The sequence below is a fragment of the Nipponia nippon genome, unplaced genomic scaffold, assembly GCF_047370975.1.
Source record: "Nipponia nippon isolate SJK-2023a ecotype South Korea unplaced genomic scaffold, ASM4737097v1 scaffold_4, whole genome shotgun sequence".
Taxonomy (NCBI): domain Eukaryota; kingdom Metazoa; phylum Chordata; class Aves; order Pelecaniformes; family Threskiornithidae; genus Nipponia; species Nipponia nippon.
Window position 1 is genome coordinate 85,471,123 of NW_028262358.1, and position 22,366 is coordinate 85,493,488.

The following is a 22,366-nucleotide window of genomic DNA, read 5'->3' on the forward strand; positions in this document are numbered from 1 at the left end:
CTGCTCATCATTTCAGAAGAACACTTTAGAGAAATGGAAGTGTACAGACTTACCGTAAGAAGCAGAGAGGTTTGGCAGGTGTGACCCAGGATGGATTTAGCAGCGGCACTGTATTCTCAGTGCTTTCTTCTGCTCCCATGGTGCCAGAGGTACTTCGCGAGGCCAGGGCTGAGGTGGGTTTGTTGGGGTAGTAAAATAGAAGGGAGACCATCCAAATAAATGGATTGATCCAGAAGTGGACCTGAACAATGCTAATAGTTTAAAGAGGTGTGGGCATCCAGTCCATCAAACACTTCATAATACTTTACTTGAAGTTTGCTTGCCTGAATTGTCATAGGACCAAATTCCCTAGTCTGTGCATATACCTCTTACTTTATGTTCCCAGAATGGGTGGGGATGCAGTCTGTGGTAGTGTTTCAAGGTAAAAAGAGTAGATTTAAAGAAAAAAAAATTGGCCGTGCAAACTTTACCAGTGCAGTTCTCAGTTTCAGGAAAAAATGCTTTTGATTAAGTGGTCCGGGATTTTTGTCAGACTGTCAACTAGGAGGCTGAGGCTACATTTTTGGCTGTGTAAAGCTTTTGCTTGTGGGAAATGTGTTGGGTTTTTGCTTACCGTTGAAACTCAGACCTGTGGTCCTCTCTTTCAAGGGCCTGCAGCTAGTAAGAAACAAGTCTTAAACAACTCTGAAAGCAAAATATCTTTCCATCTCTGACCACACAGCAGTGGTACAACATGCCTAGCCACCTCTCTCCCCAGATACACAGGCAGCCTTCAGAGAAATTTCCCTGTCTGGGGATTCTTGGTCAAGTAAAAACACAATAAGCTCAAGTTATTTCCTGTTTCTTTCAAAGGACAGGGTTGGAGCCAGTAACCTTTCAAGACAGGAAAAAGCTGGGGAAAGACAAAACCTGACAACTTCCCTTCTGCTTCCCACAGAGGACTAGTGCTCATTTCTGCTTCCGGAAGGGGAAGCTGGACTTGAGGTGGATGGGTCTCCAGCCATTCCCTCTGCCTGTTGAATTGAACTATTTTTTAACCTTATTTTTATCTGACTGCAGATTTCCATGTTCCCCCATGGATGGCTTTCTGCATATGGCGTTTTTGTCTGGACATAAAGCCAAATCAAGAAGTTTCTGCCTATTCCTTGACCTTGTTAGTTTTCAGGCGACTGGACACATCAAACCAAGGCTATGTTTTAAATGTCCGAAATAATTTGTCAAACACAAGGCACAAAAAATAGAGAGTTGCCTGTCTTTTGGAAGAGCCATCTATCCTTGTCATTTTTGCCCAGTAAGCAGTAGCCATCGAGGACAAATAATATCTATACCATTGTCCAAGGAAGTGAAGAATGAAGAGTTGTCCATGACATATATAGTCATTGGGGGTATTCTACAAAGAAACTTGTTCACATTTACAAAGTCGTCATAGCATTCAGAAAGCAGAGAGAGTTGCTTTCAGTAGTAGCAGAAACCTTTAAATCAATAACTCCTTTTCTTCTTTCCCTGTATTCAATATATCTCGCAGTTGGAGGACTGAGAAGAACACCCAGTAAGAGCTACCTCAGGCTTGGTTTACTTTTGCTTCTTTTTCAAAGATGAGCCTCTCCTTCTCTTACGGGATTTATTTCACAATTGTGCATGAACTTTCCAATTGCAAACCTCATTTGAGAGGACATAGGCAGGTAAATTGTTAAAGACAAGCTGTTCTGCTCTGATCATGTTCTGGCCTCTGTCTTCAGCTGGTCGTGCACAGCCGAGGTGACCCTAGCGGGAACCGCTGTCAGGGCTGCTGTGCTGGACCTCCTCCAAGCAGCTCTGCAGAGCAGACGGGCGCTGCACACCATAAGCCGCTCTTCACAGCAAGCTCGGGGGGTTTCAAGTCAATCCCAGCCTTGGGGGCCCAGACTGTTTGCATCATCTGCTCTTGGACTCTCAGCTTAGTTCTCAGATACAGTTTTACTCTGAATTATTTGGTGAGGTTGCAGTCTGGTTCTGAAACTGGTTTTCTGGAGAGGAGTTGCATAGCTAAAGGAGTGTGAGAATTCATGGTCATTTCTTGTCATTGTGCTTTCTACTTCTTGGTTGAATGGTAAGGTGGTAGTAAAGACCTCTCTAAATATTCTCTTTCAGGAGTGGGTGTTTTAACTACAGGTTTCTTTTCCCAAACTGTTCTGATTGCAGGTAGAGGAAAAGAAAGGGTCAGGTGTCATATGTGTTCTTGAGAGACTTCAAAGGTGTCGTTGCTATTGTAAAGAGCGGAAGAAATCAACATCATTATGACTATTCGACCGAATTATTTCCCTCCTGCTATTAAAATTTCTTAAAGATGAGGGTTTCATGAGGCCTTTTTGTAACTAATTGTCTGTGCTATCTTTTTTTTTTTATTTAAAGGAAGGGAGAAAGTCATTCCATTTGCAGCTTGCAACCCTTGTCTGTCTGTCAGATGGATGTATATTTACAGGAGTTAATAAATGTCTGTTTCTAATTTCTCCCCTTAGAAAAAAGGTTACACCATCCTTGTCTTTGGAAAGCTTTTGGACCAGCTTGCTTTTGCGTGTGCATGCCATTTTTTGGTACCATGCCAAGCACCCTGTTGAGACGCTAGTAGTGATCGAAAGAACAAAAAGAGATTTTGAGGTTTGGAGACAAACCCTGTTCACATCGCTAAAACGCTGTAAAACGTCCACAGCAGTCTGCTGGAGAGCGGGCGGAGAGCTGGGCTCTGTATTGTGTGCTCCCCGTGCCCGTCTCTGCTGGGGTAAAACAGCTTCTGTCCTGCTGCCTTTGAACACGGGGTCCTCTGGCACCAAATGCGGGAAGGACTTGCACTCCACTCGTTCTTCAGGATAGCAACCACCCCTGGGCAGGCTGGCATTTCCTCACCCTCTTTATGCATGTAGTATTGGCAAGTAAATGCTCTTGCTCAATCCTATCAGCTGTGTATCATTCTATTCTGGGGAAGGTGAGAGCAGTGCTGGAAATGATGCAGCTCTAAAAGGTATCAGCTTTACTCCTTTTACCCCCCAGGGTTAGTCCTCGCCTTAGTTTGTGCGGTAGCAAGGGGGAAGCGTCACTTTTCTAAAAAATGGAGAGCAATGAGAAATGCCGTGGCTGCCCATCGAGTGAACGTATTTGTCATTTGGTGTTTATATGGCTGATGAGCTCTCTGCACTTCACCAGTGCTCTGTTTTGCCAAGGTTTTTTAAAGGTCCTTGAGACGCCTTTACGGCAAATGAAGTAACCTTGGCAAGATCCTGCGTTACATCGTGCCCTGCCCAGCATTCCTGTAGTTCTTGCCATTTCCTGCCCCTTACAACACGGCTATGGACAGCAAGTGCGTGTTGTATTTCCCAAATGAATTATGTTTAAGATGTCTTTATCTGCGAGGGTTTTTACTGCATGCTGTGGATTTGCACAGGGGCGAGGGGATTTTTGCTTTGTGTGACTATGTGCTGTTTTGTGGCTCTGTTTTATTTCCTCCTTCATCCTCCTCCCCCTCTCTCTTGTACCTGAAACGTTAAATTAAATCTAACATAGCGATACGTTTAGACAGAGGCGGCACTTGGCTGTGCCAGTTCCCTAGTGGCTTTAAACTGCTGGCTGCAATACTGCAAACAAATTCAGGCCCTGGCTTGGCCAGCAGTTCCCCCCAGCTATCTCCATGTTCGCTCTCCAGGCTTTATTTTACCTACACTACTGGAGACTGTGGAGTCACAGCCTATGTCTCATTGTTATGCATGGATGGGAAATATTCCTGTACTTGTTTGCATTCATTAGCTGTTGGTAGTTCCTCTGTTGAGGTCTCTAGCCTTGTTTTTACAGTGCTTTTGGCAGTGTTTCTGCACTTGGTGTGTGAATTTTTATGATCTGTTGCATGTTATTCATGCAATTTCCTGCCCTGTAATGGTATCAGTTTTCCAGACACAGAGGAATACAAACGAAAACCCAGGAGCCTGCATTAGCATAAAATGTCCCAGTTCTGTCAGTTTGATTAATTTGTCTCTTTGTCTCCACTCTATATGATAAGTGCTATTAATGGTTGCAACACTTCATATGTCAAAGTCTTTCTTCCTAATGACTTGAAAATGTGGTTTATTTCCCCCTTTTTTGTATTATTTTTCTCATTTAGCATTCCACTCAAGTATAGATTTATGCCATGCTCTTTCATTATCTTACTGGTTGCAGCACTGGAGTGATTACATATGGTGTAGGGTATGAGCAAAGATGCGATCCCAGGGGCAGCAGCTGCTGATGCAAGCTGAAAATAGATCCAGCGTATGCTCAGCACTTTTCCCAGAGGTCTTTTATTTATTAGGAACAGTCTTGGTACAGGACAGCTCGGACCCTCATTTAGCAAGATGACTTTTTGCCTTTCAAGAACAGTGCAATGACTTTGCTCTATTTACTGACTGCTGTGTAATTTTTTTTCACTGCCTCCTATCGAAGCAGTGACTTTACCTAACATAAATTGTAATATAATCTTGATTTATAATGAACTCAAGAAACGACAGGCTCCATTTGAAGTAATGGAACTTGACAGATCTAAGGTTTAAATTAAATAATCCTATTTGTAAGACAGCATTTGTACATGGTACACTGATTTAAAATGAACTTCAGTTCTTCTTCAGTGAATCCTTTACCATTCTCTCTGTTTTGCTTTCCATAGGGGCTTTTTGGGGAACAAAATTCATTTGGAGACAGCATGTTTGTCTTTGTAAGTGTGTGTGGAACAATATGTTGGTTTCTTTCCCTTAGCAAAGAAGTTCTTATAAATTGTTTCACAGAAGAACTCTTTAATTAAAGAGGAAAAATTAATGTAGATGACTTGTTCAGGGCAAGCCACGTCTAACCTGCTTTGGTGGCCAGAAGAGGCCAACTGCTGAGAATGAGGAAAGGGAGGATGCTGGAGGAAAAATAGTGAGGAAGGCTGTGGCTGGACTCTTCTCCTCCAAGGAGCAGAGGTCTATCCTAGCAGTGGTTTGTATGGGGGGAGAAGATCGCCTCCTCCGAGCTGTCCTTCCCCTGCAGATGGCAGAGGGGGACATGCGAGGACGACGTTCCCTCCTGTCTCCGCACCCTGCATTTCTTCCTCTGTCACTGCCAAACCGATGTGGGCAACGAGAGCCCCGGGGTGTGTGTGGGGAGGGGGGGGGGTGTGTGCAAGTGCAAAACGAAAGGTGGTCCCGCTGCGGCCAGCTGCTCGGAGCTGGCAATAAGCGCAGAAAGGGGGGCTGGTGGAACAAAAGGCTTGTAAATGAGGAAAAGGGACCAGGCAGGGAGCATGAGATGCTGGAGAAATGATGGAAGAGAGCACAGAAAAAGGGCAGTGGGATAAAAACACTGAAGGTGCAGCGCAGGATTTTTCTGGCCTAGATTGAGGGAAGCTATTTTAGAAAAATGCCCCCTTCCCTTTTCTCTCACTCAGCATTGCATTTTTGCCTTCCTTTGCGGTTGCATTTAGTTGCTGCTGCCCCTATATGTCATCTTTCCAATTTTCCTTCGTACCTGGCTGAGATGTGGCCCCTTCCCCAGGAGCCTGACAGACGCTCTCACCCCGGGCCGGCTTTGCACGCTCAGGCAGAAACGGCGCAGCTCGTGTATTCAGCTTGCCAACGTGCCCCGTGCTAACCGTGTCACCCCAAATCATCAACTTCCCCCCCAAGCCCTGATGGAGAAAATGTCACTTTCGCATCCATTGTGTTTGGGCAGTGTCGGCTGCCCTCAGCACTGGGGACTCAGGCCAGCACACGCTCGGCGCGGCCCACGCCGCTTCCCTGCCGGCAGCCTGTCCCAGTCCTTTACTTGTGTCCCTCCCCGCCGGTGGTCAGGTCTGTTGTGGCCTCGAGGAGCTGAACAAAGCAGCGGCTTTACTTGGCGCTTTCCTGAGAAGACATCTTTAATTAGGGCTGGGTAGTTACTAATACTTAGTTACTAGTACTTACTTTAGTAAGGCCTTTGACACAGTCTCCCACAGCATTCTCCTGGAGAAGCTGGCTGCTCACAGCTTGGATGGGTGCACTGGGTTAAAAACTGGCTGGACGGCCGAGCCCAGAGGGTGGAGGTAAATGGATTCAAATCCAGTTGGCGGCCAGTCATGAGTGGTGTTCCCCAGGGCTCAGTACTGGGGCTGGTCCTGTTCAACATCTTCATTGATGATCTGGATGAGGGGATCGAGTGCACCCTCGGTAAGTTTGCAGACGACACCAAGTTGCGTGGAAGTGTCGATCTGCTGGAGGGCAGGAAGGCCCTGCAGAGGGACCTGGACAGGCTGGATCGATGGGCCGGGGCCAACTGCATGAGATTCAACAAGGCTAAGTGCTGGGTCCTGCACTTGGGTCACAACAACCCCATGCAACGCTACAGGCTGGGGGAGGAGTGGCTGGAGAGCTGCCTGGTGGAAAAGGACCTGGGGGTGCTGGTCAGCAGCCATCTGAATGTGAGCCAGCAGTGTGCCCAGGTGGCCAAGAGGGCCAATGGCATCCTGGCCTGTATCAGGAATAGTGTGGCCAGCAGGACCAGGGAGGTGATAGTGCCCCTGTACTCAGCATTGGTGAGGCCGCACCTCGAGTACTGTGTTCAGTTTTGGGCCCCTCACTACAAGAAGGACATGGAGGTGCTGGAGTGTGTCCAGAGAAGGGCAACGAAGTTGGTGAAGGGTCTAGAGCACAAGTCTTAGGAGGAGCGACTGAGGGAGCTGGGGTTGTTTAAGCCTGGAGAAGAGGAGGCTGAGGGGAGACCTTATTGCTCTCTACAACTGCCTGAAAGGAGGTTGTAGCGAGGTGGGGGTCGGTCTCTTCTCCCTGGAAACGAGTGATAGGATGAGAGGAAATGGCCTCAAGCTGCTCCAGGGGAGGTTTAGGTTGGATATTAGGAAAAACTTCTTCACCGAAAGGGTGGTCATGCATTGGAACAGGCTGCCCAGGGAAGTGGTTGAGTCTCCATCCCTGGAGGTATTTAAAGAACAGATAGATACGGTGCTTGAGGACATGGTTTAGTGACGGACTTGGTAGTGCTAGGTTAACGGTTGGACTCGATGATCTTAAGGGTCTTTTCCAACCTTGATGATTCTATGATTCCAATCCACAGGGCCTGGCTCGAAAGACGGTGGCCTCTCCCGAATGGTGGCTGTGAGGACAGGCTGCCTGAGCTGGAGCTTTAGCATCATGTCTGCCCTGCAGTGAGTGGTTTCAGGCCCAGGTAGCTTATTTCTCCTCATTTTAATGAGCTGCACTAACGAAGAGATGATGATGTCCAAAGGGTGACCTGTGACCTCCGACTGCCGAGGAGGGTGTTGCTTGGGTGCAGGGCCTGGAGCCTGGCCCAGGGACACGGGGCGAGAGGCTCCCGCTCCTTTCTCCTGCTCTCCAAGCGATTAAGAACTTTTTTTCCCAGTGCTTACAGGGAAGTAATAACTTCCGTTAATTAGAAACCAAGCCCGAGTTTCCCACTGCTGTCAAGAAAGGACAGGACTTGGGAGTATCATTGGGAAACGTGAGGAAAAACGAGCTCCCAAAGCCAAAGCAGTGCAGGCCAGCGGAGGAGGCGAAGGCGAGGAGGATCCACGCAGCAAACACAACATTGACATCGTGTGGGCCCTTGCTCCTTGTCTAGGGAGAAAAAGCAACGAGGCCTGAGAATAAAAGTCCGTCAGGAGGTTTTAGAGTTGCTGCTGGTAGCTTGCACACTGCCCCGTCTCCCTCCTCCAACAGATGTGTGCGTGGCTACAGGCGCAGCTTTCTGTTCACTTGGAATTAATGGGATTATATACGGCGGGAAAGGAGGCGGGGTACACTGAATTCTGCAAACACAGAGCTTCAGCCTGTGCTGCTTGATCTTGAGAAAAATAAATAAAGTAAAATAGCAAGAACCAATTCCAGGATGATTCAGTATGCAAATAAACTGTTTTTCATTACTCACAGCACACATAAATGCGCACTGGTGACTGAGGCAGCAGAATAACACTTCACTGTTCATTATTTTATCAGACAGTGATAATTGTAGTTAATATTTTCTTAGTAGTGTCTCTGAGAGTTTATTTATACTGTTAATAATCTGAGCAGCTGTAATGATGCTGGCTGCCAGAGCTGTAGCCTTTTAGAAGCACTCCAGTGTGGCAATGATACGACAGTAATAGAAATTCAAGGAGAAAATGATCTTTTCGGAGCAGATGGGGCTAATTCAGTCCCTTTCACACACGTTCACTTTCTCTAGTCTCTTTCTCACACTAGCTTGCGTGGGTGCACGTGAGCATATGCAGGCACACACACACACAAATAGCTGTAAAGTTCCGACTTCCACCCTCCCAGGACAGGGAAATCACATGTCAAGCTGGAAATGCCAGCATTTTTCTACATGGAGAGTGCTTCTAGGGCTCCTAGAGTAGATGGCATTTTCTACCCCTCACTTTCTGGGTAGATCTTAAAAATCTCATGTATGAAGTGGAAAGGGAGAAGTCAATTCCTCAGGGACAACATAGAGCCGGACGCAGGGTTGTGGCTGTGCTGGGATGCCATTGCCCATCCTTCCCGTCCTTCCCTGCCTTTGACCACTTGGCTGCAGGGCGCTCCTGCTGAGCCTGCGCTCTTTAGGGACTAAAAGAGCCATTTACCTTTGCTCGCAGCAGACATGAAATCTCAGCAAGACGGCAAATGCTTCTGATTTTTTCTGGTGGGATTTATGGAGCCTAGCTAACCTTTTGGGCCACTGTGGGAGGAGTTAACTACTCCTCACGGAGGACGGGAGGGGACCAACTTTGCCAGCTCAGCGGTGGCTGGTTCTTGCAAAGCTGCTTTGCTGAGTTGAGCGGACGTCATTGATGAAATGTGAACGCCAAGCAGTGGAACAAAAGCCACTGTAATCCTCAGATCTGTTAGTGGCCGTGCAAGAAAAAAACTGAGGTGAATGCAGAAAAATCGCGTGTCCGAATACCGGAAATTAAAAGGCGAGGTGGGGGAGAAGGGGAAGGAAAACTGGAACAAATGCAGCATTTGGCAGTTTTTGTTTTAAAAATATGACGCCTGCAGGAAGCCGGGTTATTTATACAGGATTTCAGCCTCCCAGTTAATAATTGTAATTGCCTGGTTACCTCGTGAAAGCGCAGTAGTAAAGCCTGTGACATTCAGTTCCTTCCACAGCCCACCAAAAGCGTCTCTGGATTTGAAATGTTACGGTATTTGCTGGGCTGCGCTCTCTGCTACCTTGGCGTAAGGATGCCAGTGATTTTATATGCTGTGCCATGCTGGCGTGCGGTCACGGGCAGTGCCAGAACCGCTGGCATCATCAGCCCCCTGGAAATCACGGCAGGGCATCCGTGAGCTGCATCAGATGTTATCCGGCCCCATCTCCTGAGCCTGCTTCTTCTCCAGCTCCTTTGTCTTCTGATTTAGTTCTCTTCCTCGGAGTGCAGCCGTGTGTTTTCCTAAATCATATCTGACAGAGCCTGTTTCTTCCTCTCCTACGCTATGCGAAGTATAATAGTAGGGCTTGTAGCAAGATGCCTTGCTGTGAAGTGTTCCTTGTTTTTATAAAGTAATTACAGTGTATTTAATGCACTGTGTATTTAGTACACTGTATTATATAGTTTATTCGCATAAATAAATTCTGCTGTGCTTGGGAAAGAGGCATATTGGTGTAATTTACAGGTCTTTGTAATTTTTCTGTATTGTTGTGTTTGCTTGTGTATTAATTGCAGCTTCAGAAACTCTGAACCACTCCTCTAAGCACCCTCTGAATTAACAAATTTCTACACACGTCTTCATTTTCTGCCTATTTTGATATTTACTAATACAACTTGGAGGCTTCTAGAGTTTCTTCATTCTAGAAGTTCTGAAACTGCTTTCTGTTTTCCCTTTTTCTCCCCAATTTGCCTCATGATATGCACCTAAACAGATCTTTCACAGACTCCTCTCTCACAATTTATATTCTGTGAAAGCTTTCCCACTCCTTCCTCCCCCCTCCTCACTGCTCAACACTTTCTCTCCTTTTTTTTTCTTTTTTAATCCGGGGGTCAGTTTAGTTTTCCTTTTGCAAAAATATGGGACTGATTTTAATTTTAGATTACAGTTGCATTTTAATTCTGCTGATGCTCTTGGGTTAAAATCTGTTAGTTTCTGCCCATTTCTTCCCCGCTGGTTTCAGCATGGCTTGCATGGGCACCCAAGGAGAGAAGGTGGCATTTCTGCTGAGCCACCCTCCTGTGTCGTCCTTCGTTACTGTGTTGCAGATTTCTTAAGGTGCAAGTTGCACTGGAAAAACAAATGTATTGCAAATTGCCAGATATCACCGCCGTATTTCCCTTTGCTTTATCTTCCAGTTCATGCCTGAGTGTTTAAACTGCTAATTAGTGCCACTGGTTTTTATGTGTTCTTTGTTGATTCAGTCGTGTTGTAGCCGAGTTGTTCCTTCAGAGAAAAAGTTATTTGAAACATCCTCGTCTCTAATTTTCTTTCTAACACCTCCACCTGGAGTCTGACCTCAGCAGCCTGAAAGTTCTTCTCCAAGCTTTTTCACCTGTGCTTGCCTGCAGATGATACTCTCTTGCCGTAATTTTGAATTTTCTGTGTTCTCCAATTACACCCTGGGCAGCCTCTAACATCGACAACATACCCCAAACCACGTAATTAGTAAGGAAAAATTTGTCTCCTTCTGCTGAAGTTCATTAAGGTGTTTTCTCCAAACAGTGGCACTTCAGCTGTCATTCCTCCAGTTTGATGCATAGTATTACAGGCAGTATTCTCTTAATGGTTTAATAAACTAGTGTTTGTCTTCAATACAGGTTACGAGTGAGGTTTTCAAATAAGGGCTCTGACAGGTATCACGTGGCAGGTTTGCTTGCAGGGGTGTAACAAGTTCCCCCCTCCAGCCCAAAAGCTGTTTAGCAAAGGTGTTGCGCGGCAGTGGGGTGGCAGAGGGAGGTGTGCCCCGGTGCCAGCACGGCTGCCCCGCCGGCAGCCCCTCGCAGACCTGCCGCCCTTGGCTGCCGAGCTTCTCGTGCCGGGCTGTGGCCCGGAGGAGCGGCCATGCAAGCGAACGTTCCTTTACGCTCAGCAAACCGCTGCAGACAGTAAAACCCAGAGGTGCTTAACGAGATGTGCCAGGGAACGTCTGCCAGAGACCCATGGTTGGAGTAGACATGATCCCAGGCGGTACATCCCTGCTATGGAAAAGCACTGGATCTTCCAGTCCGATAGCCTTTCGGTTTTGCAAGCATATTCATCTCTGTTTGGTAAGGATGCCTCTTGTTTCCTGCACTGAAATGTGTCAGCGCAAAATGTTGAGGCTTATGCCTCAGCGCAAAGTATTGAGGCTTGTGCTTGGTGATTTCTGCCTTCCTTCTCAATAAACAGTGTCTTTTCTGAAAGGTCTGGCAAATTCAACAAATTGATTTCCCCTTAAAATTTTCAGGGATGGGAAGGATGCTGAAAATGCCCAGGGATCCTGTCAAGATTTCCAAAAGTAAATCCTTTGTTTTGATTTGAAACTAATCTCACTTTTATAAGGTCAAAAGAATTTCAGTTGGGCTTCAATAACTCTGAGATAAAATAAAACTCGAAGTTGTGGATTAAAATGAGCATTGCAGTCGGATCAGAGATTACTTTATTTTTACTTTATTATTACTCTGAATTTTATTTTTTTTATTTCTTAGTCATCTTCTGATAGTGTCTCCCCCTTTGGTTTATCTGACATTATTGGCCCCAGGCTTGGGGGCCAGGATTTTTGAGAATGCTTCAGAGTTGGGGCCATTACCGCAGTGAATTTGACTCGGAAAAACCCAAGTATGCAGGTGCCTTAACTCTTGCGCTCCACCCGTAAGTCACGTGCGGTCTAACGCTGACCTAACCAATAACGTGGGCATCGATCTGCTGGCTGTTTACGCCATCTTTACGCTTGGCAATCGATTCCGAGCCACTTGCCCCGCCATCAGCGCTGACGCAGTTCTCGCGGGCTGATGGACGCGGTTTGCGATTATCGCTCCCCGTTCCTCGAGGCGAGTCTAGCCTGAATGACGTCTCCTTCCTCCCCGTCTCGTCTCCTGTGGTCGCACCTGCCGCCTGGGAGCATCGTGATGCTCTGCAGGCACTGAGGGATATTGGTCTCTCCCTCCCTTTCAAGTGGGAAGGGAGGAGGCCCTTTGAAGTGCTGCCCCTGGATGCGTTCGCTATGCCGGAGAGAGGAAAATGGGAAGTCATTCGGTTTCCTCCTTTGATTTGTAAATACTCTCACATAGGCAGTCAGGGCGTCTAGTGTAAATTTGTCACCTGGCCGAAAGCTGGGACTTCAAGGGAGAACGCTGGGGGGGGGGGGCACCTGTGCATTTTTTTTTTTTCAAAAGCACAAAATTGGAAGTTGGACGAGCACTTGCAATGCGGCATCGTTCATAGAAGTACCGCTAAGGGGAGTTAAGCGTCAACTTGAAGCTCTTAGCCTGGTGCCTCAAGAAGCTGTTGTGAAGGATGCACTGGAAAGATAGCAGGATGCCCCTTAGCCTGGCCTCAGTGTGGCTTTGCAGGTGGCAGCTTTTTCAGTGGGACTTTTTGCTAAAAAAAAAAAAAAAAAAAAAAAAATTAATTAAGTAAATGAGCCTCTCAAAGAAAGGAGCTGTGTGTCCGGGTTCTCCCTTCCCCTGGCGTGCATTCGTGCCCAGGGGTGTCTGTTGTGGCGGCGGCGGCGGCGTGGCCTCCCACCCCTGCAATGTGATGTAATGTGATGCGATGTAGGAGATGCCAGACAGTCAGTTGGACTTCAGGTCACTCTTCTGCCCCAATCTGTACGCGCTACCTGAAGTGGCAGAATGTTAAACTGGGGCCAGCAGGGTATCTGCTTAATTAAAAAAGTGGTTTTAGAGTGAAAACAAAGGCTTCTCTTCTCTGGTCTTCTCCATCAGCAACTTGTACATTTCCCTCTTGTTTAAAAGCCCAGATAATACCTGCATCTGATGCTTCTCGCCCAAGTTGAATTTTAAAGAGCGATTACTCATTTTAGGAGCTCCACGGCTTTATGAGCAGATAGGGGAAATACATCTGTAAGCTGCCGGTGAGGGAACATTTAAATGCTGTCAAATTAAAGAGGGGAAAATGCAGTAAAATACTGGCGCGGCATTGGCTTATAAAAGTACTCTGCCGTTTATCATCACTTCTTCTGACTTTTTGCTGCCTCCTGCATGTTCCCACCCTATGTAAAAGGATCATGGTTTCAAAACAATTCCCATGTGCAGGCTTACTTTCTGCCTATTTAGAGACAAACCACGATATTTAGCACCATTGATTTTTGTACATGCAACTGACTTTTTTGAGCCCAGTAATACATTTAAACCTTTCAGAGAGTTGTCCAAAACCAAATAAACTCAAGCTGGGAAAAACAAAATCTGCCAGACTCCACCATCCCAAGTGAAAATAAACAAGTAAATAACCGGGAAGTCTCTTAACTCTTAATGGAATAACAGCTTTGGTGGCTGATTTTGGTTATCAGATTACACTCTGAAAATAACTTCTGCGCTATACTTGCAATTGGCTGTAAAAGAAAAAGAATACAGTGTGTGCTAATTTTAGCAAATAAGATTGGAGTTAATATTTAATCCCAGAGACCTTCTTCAGGCTGTGGAAAAAAATAGCAGCAGTTAACTGTCGCTAATCTTATCTCCTATTTCTAGCATGTGTTTGATTATATAAGTTGTAGTGTTAGGAACACGTTGGCCGAGTGGGAAGTTAGTAGTTTGTTATCCTTGGGCTTATTAGACAAACTTCAGGGCTGAGAGGGCTTTAAAAGGTCTCCACACATGCCTTTAGACTGCAATAGCAACACTGAAAGGTTAACAAAATGGGTACCACAGTAGGCCCGCTACAAAACAGTATGCGAATAACGGATTGATTTTGAGTTCTGCAAGAAACGGTCACGTTTCTTCTATGTTTCTATCCAATTGTTTTAAATTAATATTTAGTTTGGGATTTGATATTCAGCATATGATGTTTGATTCAATTTTCCTTTCTTCCTTCCCCACAAAATGGCTTAATAATGAAATCAATGTTTGGAGATTAGAGATGAGGGGTTTCTAACTGTTTCTAGGTGCCTGGTGATGAATTTAACCTGAAAATCAAAATACTAAAAATATAATCCATAATCCTACAAGCAGCTTGCATGCTTCGCAGAAAACCCATCAGTACTCCTATTGATTTCAACAAGACTACTCAAATGCATAAAGATAATAATTTGCACCTGTGCTGCTCTGGCAGGACTTCTGCGTTCTCAGTGGGTCTGAAGGTCTGACCATCTAATTTACCCCCACTTGGGTAGGGTTTAGCAACTAATGTTCTGCAGATCTCATTGTATCCCCGGAGGGGAGGATGGGGCTCTGCCCTCCCACACCACTGCCAACGAGCTTGTTCTTTGAATATGCCCCAGGTATGCTTTATTTGACAAGAAACAATTGCGTGTACATTTGCTGTTGAACTTTGGAACTGTTTTCTAGAAGATCATTGGCACCGTGCCCTCATTAACACGGAAATTAGGCCTGGAGAAGCCTACCAAATTGAAGCCCACCTCGCCGAAACAAGGTTGTACTTTGTTAGTTTTGCTTTGCAGTACTCAGACATAAAGTATCCATCATCTTTCCTGGAAAGCCTTCCAAGATCTCACTGTATTCGCTGTTAGGTTAAAAAGAGTCTGGAAAAAATCCCTACGTTTTCTTTTCTTCAGTTTCTTCTCACTGCAATCGGCAATAACACCCCATAGCAAACTAGACAATTCTTCTCTGTTCTTGATGTTAGTATGCATCAGATTACTGTAAACATTCTCTTGCTCCATTTTAGATATTGCCTTGCCAAGTTTTACATTCCTACATGTTTACAGTGATCTTTCCTTGCCCTTAATCATTTTTCCCCTCTCTAAATTGAACTCAGACTTGCTGGCATTTTGCAGGGGTTGACCTTCCCCGCTCCAGATGCAGCTTTTCATACAGATGCCATTCGGAGCAGGGTTACCAGACATCCGTGTTTCCCTTGGAAATAACCTTCCCCCCCCCCCCCCGTAAGAAATACTGTCTGTGCAGAATTGGAGGATTTTGTCTATTTGTCTGGGATTTTGAGACATCTGGAAGTCTGGGCAGCCAGCTAATGAGCATGCACTGATGAACTCTGCAGCGCACAGCGAGTCCAGCCCATCCGCAGAAATGTCAGACCTCTGCATGTGCTCTGAAGCCACATCCCCTGTGTTCAACAACGCGGAGGCCCTCACGGCATGCTCGATCGGCCGTCGTGGAGGAGACCCGATACAACGGGGAGCCAGAGGGAGTTCACCCACAGCGCCGTGTCTCCCGTGGTGCCTCTGGGTGTGTGTACAACTACATTTAAAATAGAATTTCTGCCCTAGAAGTCCCTTACGAAAATACGATGTTCCTAATGTGGAAGTGAGCTAACCCTCCTCCTAATTTTAGAATAGTGCGTGCTCAGTACTAGAAAAATGCTGTGCTAAAAGCGCTCTATATTTGCATCTGTAATGCTGCCTTCTTTACTAGCATTTCTCATTGCTCACTCTCGTCTCAACTTCTTATTCTCCCATCTGACAGTGATCAATATTGTTTTCCTTGAATTAGCCAGTTTTTTGTTAATGATGTAATAACCAACCAAAGAAGAAGGGAAGGCAGAGAGTATAACAACGCTACAACTATTTCTCCAAAAGGAAAAAGCATTACCCGGAATGCATCGAGGAAATATAATGAGAGATGATGGAGGAAAATAATGGAAGGAAGACTTCCTCACAAGGAGGTTTTAAGTAGAGTCTGGCAATGATCTCCCAAAGGAAGCAGTGGAAGTCTGGTCACTTAAATCAATTAAAACTAACCAGAGCATCGCACTCCACAGGACTCTGTAAGGAGAAAAGCAGTGTCAGACTGAACTAAAATAGATTTTGCATGCTTATTTTCTGCAGGGCTGCTGTCTGTATTTTGCCGGTAAATTCAATATGGCTAATGTTGATTAACAACTCTCTTGATGGTGATTATATCATTGCATTATTTCCAGCCCGTTCCTCAGTCATGAGGGCATGGACATACAAAACATGTTGCCTGGCTCGGCTAGCTCAATCTGAAAGACATGTGGCAGATAAAGGGCTGGAGAACTTACTTTCTTTCACCGTAGCAGTGGTCAAGCTTGTTATCGCCACAACGCTGAATTGGCGTAGACCTCCATACCACATGCTGAGCGTGGTGTACATGTGGCGGCACAGCAGAGGCAGGAGCTGCACGTGGACCCCCGGTGCTTCATCTCTTGGATTGCTGTAGAGCAAGAAGATGTGCCAGGTGGCTTAGGTAGGGCTGCAGTACCCATGTCCTCTGGGCACTAGGTGTGCAGAAGGGTTTTAATGCATACAAGAGCAGCTGGGGAGAGGAGCAAGACAAAATAAAGTGGTTCATCCCTAGACTTGGCAGGGTGTTTGGCGTGTTTCAGGTACACAAGAGGAGTCCTCTCCTGGCCTGCCTTGAAAGAGAAGGCAAAGCAAGCCTCTGAGAAGCTGAGATCTTTGCTTTGCTTTTCTTCTCTCCGTGGGCATTGTTGTTTTGTATGTACGTTTTACCTTTTCTCTGCCTGGTTTTCCTGTAGCCAGTCAATTCCATTTAAACAGTAGAAGTGGGTAGAAGTTGGAATAAGGCAAGCGATTGGAGGGCAGGGAAGCAGTGACTTGGCATATGAGCTTGAACAAGGTGCCCAGCGGAGGTTCCCACAAATTGACCTGCCTACTTAAACATTAATTTACATGGAAAATAAGGTTTAAAAGCAAACAAATCTTGGACATATGGCATCTTCTTTACAGTAGGGGAAAAAAATAAACTGAGATTGTTGCTGGCATGTGTTTTACCCATCCAGCAAAGGTCTCTCTCACGTGTAAATGGAGAGTGTTATATCAGAGAGATGATCTGTTTCCTTCTGCAAACACAGATCAACTTGGTTTCACTAACTGTTTTCACTGGGATGCATCAGTCAGGTCAAATCATTTTAAAAGACTGTTCTTACCTCTTCTTACAGAAATGTGTGTGTGATGGTAATACATGCAGCTTCGAAGCCTTTTCTTTCCCAGTGTGCGGTGCTCATAGCCACGCTCCAGCGCCTCAATCCCAGCCTTCCTGCCGGAATGCATCAGACGCGGGCAGTCCCAGAGCTGGTGGGGCTGAGGCAGGGGACCCGCCATGGGAGCCGAATCAATATTTAGACAGCTTCAGGCGACAGAGATTGCACTGGCTTTCACATTTGGCAGCAAGCTTTGCATCCGTTTGTTAACAAAGTTATTGTTTGTGCAGTTTCAAGCATTGGCACTTGAGAGATTCTACCCTGAGGGCAATGACAAGCGCTGAGTGCTTGAAAAGAAACCTTCCCCCTTTGGATCTGAAGATTGTGAGAGTGAGGAAAGTTGTGAAACCTGGTAGGATCTCGTAACGAAGACAAGGCGCTCATTTGACCAGCATTTTCATCATCCTTCACTTGAAGCATCTGCCGGGCATTGTGCGGAGCCCACAGCGCAGTCTTGGGCTCTGCTTCTGCTACATCTAGCGCAGAACATCTGTAACAGCTGTCTTGCTGCTGTTTGTTGTTACGGTGGTTTATTGGGAGTGAAAACCTGAGTCAGCGTGGGAGACAGCCTTGCTGTGGGGTGGTATGAGTCAGCCCGAGGCTCTGCAGCATGCCTGCGCTGGAGCAGAGGACAGGCAGGTGGAACCCTGGCCCAGCACAGAAAATTGTTTTAATTTGCTTTCCAGTCATTCCACCTAGTGGCGAAGTGACACAACTGCCAGGAGAGCTGGGTTTGTGCTCCAGAGTCCCTCCTCATCAAAAGGGACCCACAAACCCTAGATGGTATTTATGGCTGCTCCTACAGACCTACGCTGCTGTGGAGCTTACAAGATGTGTAGGAATATGTAAGCCCCCACACTGAAGATCTTATCAAAAAGAAACATTGGCCTGCAAGTAGCTCATTAATTTCCCGAGCAATTTTGTTAATCATGCTGCATAGATAAAATGCAGATAGGCCTTTAGTGAGCTGATAATCTAACAAATAGGCAGAAAGTGTAACACTGATAAAGCAGAGATCGGTTTAATAGCCAGCTGTAAATCTAGGCGATTCTGTACCAGAGGCGTATTGTAAAACAGGAATGTGCAAGTGTGTAAGTAGGTGCATGAAAATGCTCTGTTTCTTAAAATAGCAGCTACAGCAGTAATACTATGTATGGAAAAGCTATTGGTAGCAATTTTAGAGGTGTTTTAAAATATTTTTCTCTCTATCAAAGTCTGCACCACTTGTTCTATCTTCATAATCCAGCATCACAAGTGCAGATCTATGAATAACAAAGGCTTGTTTCTGGAAGTCAGGATTTTCTATAAAATCTGTGAGCTCTACCACTGGTCCTCAGGCAGTGTAAGGAATTTATAGGCTTTTCATTGGGATGAACCAAATTATTCACTCAGATTTACGCTAATCACGAATAAGACCATCACAAATTCATGGTCTGATGTTTCACCAACTTCTTGAGCAGCTTCTTGCTCAGGGGTGTTAATTCAATTAGAAGGACAGGGAAAAGCAGCTCACCTTCAGAGGGTATCCCGTACCTATTGGATAGGATATCCTTCTGAGGTGCTGGGAAATGTGAATTTGAATCCCCACAGCCTAGGGAAGGGACCTGGTCTCCTACTTTCTGGGTCCCTCTTCTGATCTTTAGGCTGTTCTACGAAAAGGGGACAGCAGCGCTTCCTTTTCTTGTTTGTTTTAAAAGAAGAAACTGAGCTGGGAACACCTAGCAGAGACAACTACAGCCGGAGGGAGGTTGCAGGCTGTGTGTCCTAACCTCACGTAGGTGTGGAAGTGCACCCACAGGTGCCAGATGTGGTTGCTGTTGCCTGGTTTAGCTGTCTGGCTGCTCTGAATCACATCTAGATGCCTTTCCTTGGTATGCAAAGCACAGGGAACTCAGATTTGTGAATACAACTTGCAAGCGAGGCACGCAGGTGTCTTGGTGAATCGAGACTGACGGGACTTGCCAGGGTCGTGTAGAAGGTAGTTGGTGCAATGGGAAATTGAGTTGTGGTCTCCCAAATCTCAACTTAGTGGCCAAACCACTGAATCTCCTTCTTGTGGAGAAACCTTCATCCTTGATGGTGTGCCCTGGTTTTGAAGCAGCCTCTCACTGCTTCATGAAGAATAGAGTTTTTCCAGTACCTTTGTTTCCTGCCCATTGGGGGGAAAAAATGCAACAGAAGTTAGTGCCAGTGCATTTTTTGTCAAAAAATAGACAATATCTATAGTTTACCATGTGGCTTAGCAAGTTATTTGACAGTTACATGTGAAGATATCACTGTAAAAAATCTGGGGGGAGAAAGTGTGTATTTTTTAATATATGATATGTGAATGTAAACTATAGCGTAGATGGTATGATGAGACAAAAGGACGAGTAGTGGTGCATAACTCAGACCTGGAACAGTTGGTTGGAGATCACTCTCCTGGAAACAGTTGTTACTCTTTCTACAAAGAAGATGGTAGAAAATTAAGTACTGAGGTGGGACTCGGTGTGATTCATGTGAACTATGAATATGGATTTCTTTCCTGTGAGCTGTACCTTAGACTCACTAAAATCAGGAACAGTATGAGGAGAATAATCTCCATGGGATGGAGAAAAGAGCTGTGCCATCAGTGCTTGCCTATTATGTATTCAGCAATGGCTTGCAAAAATTTGAGAAGGAAAAAAGGAACCAGTTTGCTCTTGAAAGAGGCAGAAAGTTATTTTCTGTTGAATTTTTCTATAGTATGAAACGTTTCCTTCCCAAGACACTTTTGGTGTCTAAGGGATATCTTAAACTCGAAACCACTCTTCACCAGAGCTTCCATCGGGGCAGAAGAATCAAATTTGGATTGGTGCTTTCAGGGTGGTGGGCTGCATCATAGTTAAAGTAAGACCCATCCAAGAATTAGCAGCATCCACACCAGCCTGTTTTTTCAGTCTTTATTACAGCAGACACCTAGTTGGTAGATCTTCAAGATATTTGGGAAGAATAATGCTCAGCTCAACCTGTACAATGATGTACAGGAGCAACATAAAGGGAGCAGTGCTAGTTACTGGATGTAGCGTCGTTGCTGACATGGTAGACGAATAACCAGTACTGAGCAGTATTTATTTCCGGACACTAGATCTGTTAGGTTATCTAACTATGTGATAAAGGACTTGGGATGACAGCAAGAGTTGATGGTAACGCTGGCAATTTTCCTCTCTTTTTTTGCAGGTCACCGTCAGGGGATTTGGTCCATTGTTACAGTTTGCCTACACTGCTAAGCTGTTACTCAGCAGAGAAAACATCCAGGAGGTCATCCACTGCGCTGAATTCCTGCGCATGCACAACCTGGAGGACTCCTGCTTCAGCTTCCTTCAGACGCAACTGCTGAACAACGAAGACGGCCTGTTCCTGTGCAAAAAAGATACTGCCTGTCAGCGCATGCACGATGAGGAGAACTCGGATGGAGATGAGGAGGAGACGATGGAATCAGAGACGTCAAAAATATCCTGCCCAAGAGAGAGGATGCACCAAGAGCCCTTCAATTTTGAAACCACTGTTGCTGGAGCAGACAAAGGCGAAGGGATGCTGCCTGACTCTGACATGCTGAGAGATAGCAAGGACAATTTGGACAAAGATGCAGTAACACGGTACCCCAGATACAAGAAATACCAGCTTGCTTGTACCAAGAATGTCTACAACACATCACACATCAGTACCTCAGGTTTTGCAAGCACATTCAGCGAAGAGAGCTCTGGAAATGGCCTCAAATCAGGACTTGCTATGGGGCAGATAAAAAGCGAGCCTCAGAATGAAGAGAACGATGAAGAAAGCATCACACTTTGCCTGTCTGGAGATGAACCTGATATCAGGGATAAAGAAGGGGATGTTGAAATGGACAGGAAACAGCCAAGTCCCACTTGCGTCGACAGGCCAAAAAGCGGGTCCTCTCCTTCTTGCTTGCGGTCTTTCTTCAACAGAACAAAAAGCATAGATTTGGTTGGCTTCCCCAGCACTTCCCAACAGCACTTTGGCAGGAGTCCAGCATGCCCTTTTGAAAAAGGGACAACTCAGGGTGACCACAAAACTGATTACGTCCCTTTCACAGGGAACTATGGACAGTCCCATGCCATGCAGAAGGATGCTTCCAACTTCACAGTGGGATCGCCGCTCAGGGGGCCCGGCTTTGAAACTCTCTGTAAGCAAGAAGGGGAACTGGACAGGAGGAGTGTTATATTCTCTTCAAATGCTTGTGACCAAGTAAACACTTCGGTGCATTCATATTCTGGTGTGAGCAGCTTGGACAAAGACCTCACTGAGACTGTGCCAAAGGGTCTGTGGGCTGGCAGTAGCCAGTCTCTCCCCAGCTCTCAGACCTATTCGCACAGCGGACTGACAGCTGATCACTTGCCGGGAAGGATGCGGCCGAACACCAGCTGTCCGGTGCCAATTAAAGTTTGCCCTCGCTCTCCTCCTTTGGAAACCAGAACCAGGACCTCCAGCTCGTGCTCTTCCTACTCGTACGCAGAGGATGGCAGCGGCGGCTCTCCCTGCAGTCTGCGTCTTTGTGAGCTTTCCTCTTCCCCTTGCTCCCAAGGCCCCCGATTCCTGGCGCCCGAGCACCAGGAGCCCGGCGTGGTGGGGGATGGATTGTACAACCCGGTCCGAGCCCAGATTAAATGTGAGCCATCCTATGGAACAAACTCCAGCGATGAGTCTGGGTCATTCTCAGAAGCAGACAGTGAATCATGTCCTGTGCAAGACAGAGGGCATGAGGTAGGGATTTAAGATAAGTACATATATCGCAGTCGATGTAACCCAATTAATCGCTCCTTTATTCTCTGAAATGACTTGGCATTTCCCCAGCACTTTCTTTGTTTATAGAGGCAAAGAGTAACTTCTGTTTATCCCCTCATCAGCTGAGTGTGCATGGTTGACTTCACTAAATAGGTCTGCTTGACCTCTGAGGTGTTTGGCGCTTATCAGAATTTGAGTATGGGGCAATAGCGAACTGCTGAATGATGAGAGCACATTGATGTGCTTAGGAGAATATTAGCAGTGTCCTGTCCTCCTCCCTCCCTCGCCCGTGGCACAAAGCACCGCTCCTCATCCTTAGTTTGCCAAGGTGGTTCCAGCTGCGCTTGTTATTGCTGCTGGTGTGTTTGAGCAACCTCAAGCCATGCCTTTGCTGGCACCGAGGGTCGGGCAGCCTGCACCAAGAGCCCCTGCTGCATATTGCTAACAGCCCGAGTAGAGGAGGCAGACAAGAGTGGGAGGAGAAAGAGGCATGAAACGACTTGAACAGTTGCATAGCTGGCCACCCTTGGCTGTGGGAATGGTGT

The 22,366-nt window shown here is 46.2% G+C and overlaps 1 protein-coding gene across 3 annotated transcripts in view; it reads left to right on the forward strand.

Annotated features, from left to right (window-relative positions):
• BACH2 (BACH transcriptional regulator 2) overlaps nucleotides 1-22,366 on the forward strand; it is a 192,776-nt gene that overhangs the window by 150,912 nt on the left and 19,498 nt on the right. For 2 of the 3 annotated variants that reach the window (XM_087777141.1, XM_087777140.1), the window contains one exon: nucleotides 20,256-21,800. In XM_087777141.1, coding sequence (XP_087633267.1) covers nucleotides 20,256-21,800 — 1,545 coding nt within the window. Of the gene's footprint in view, nucleotides 1-16,245; nucleotides 16,301-20,255; nucleotides 21,801-22,366 lie in introns of those variants that run through there. The other variant, XM_087777142.1, reaches the window with a different exon arrangement.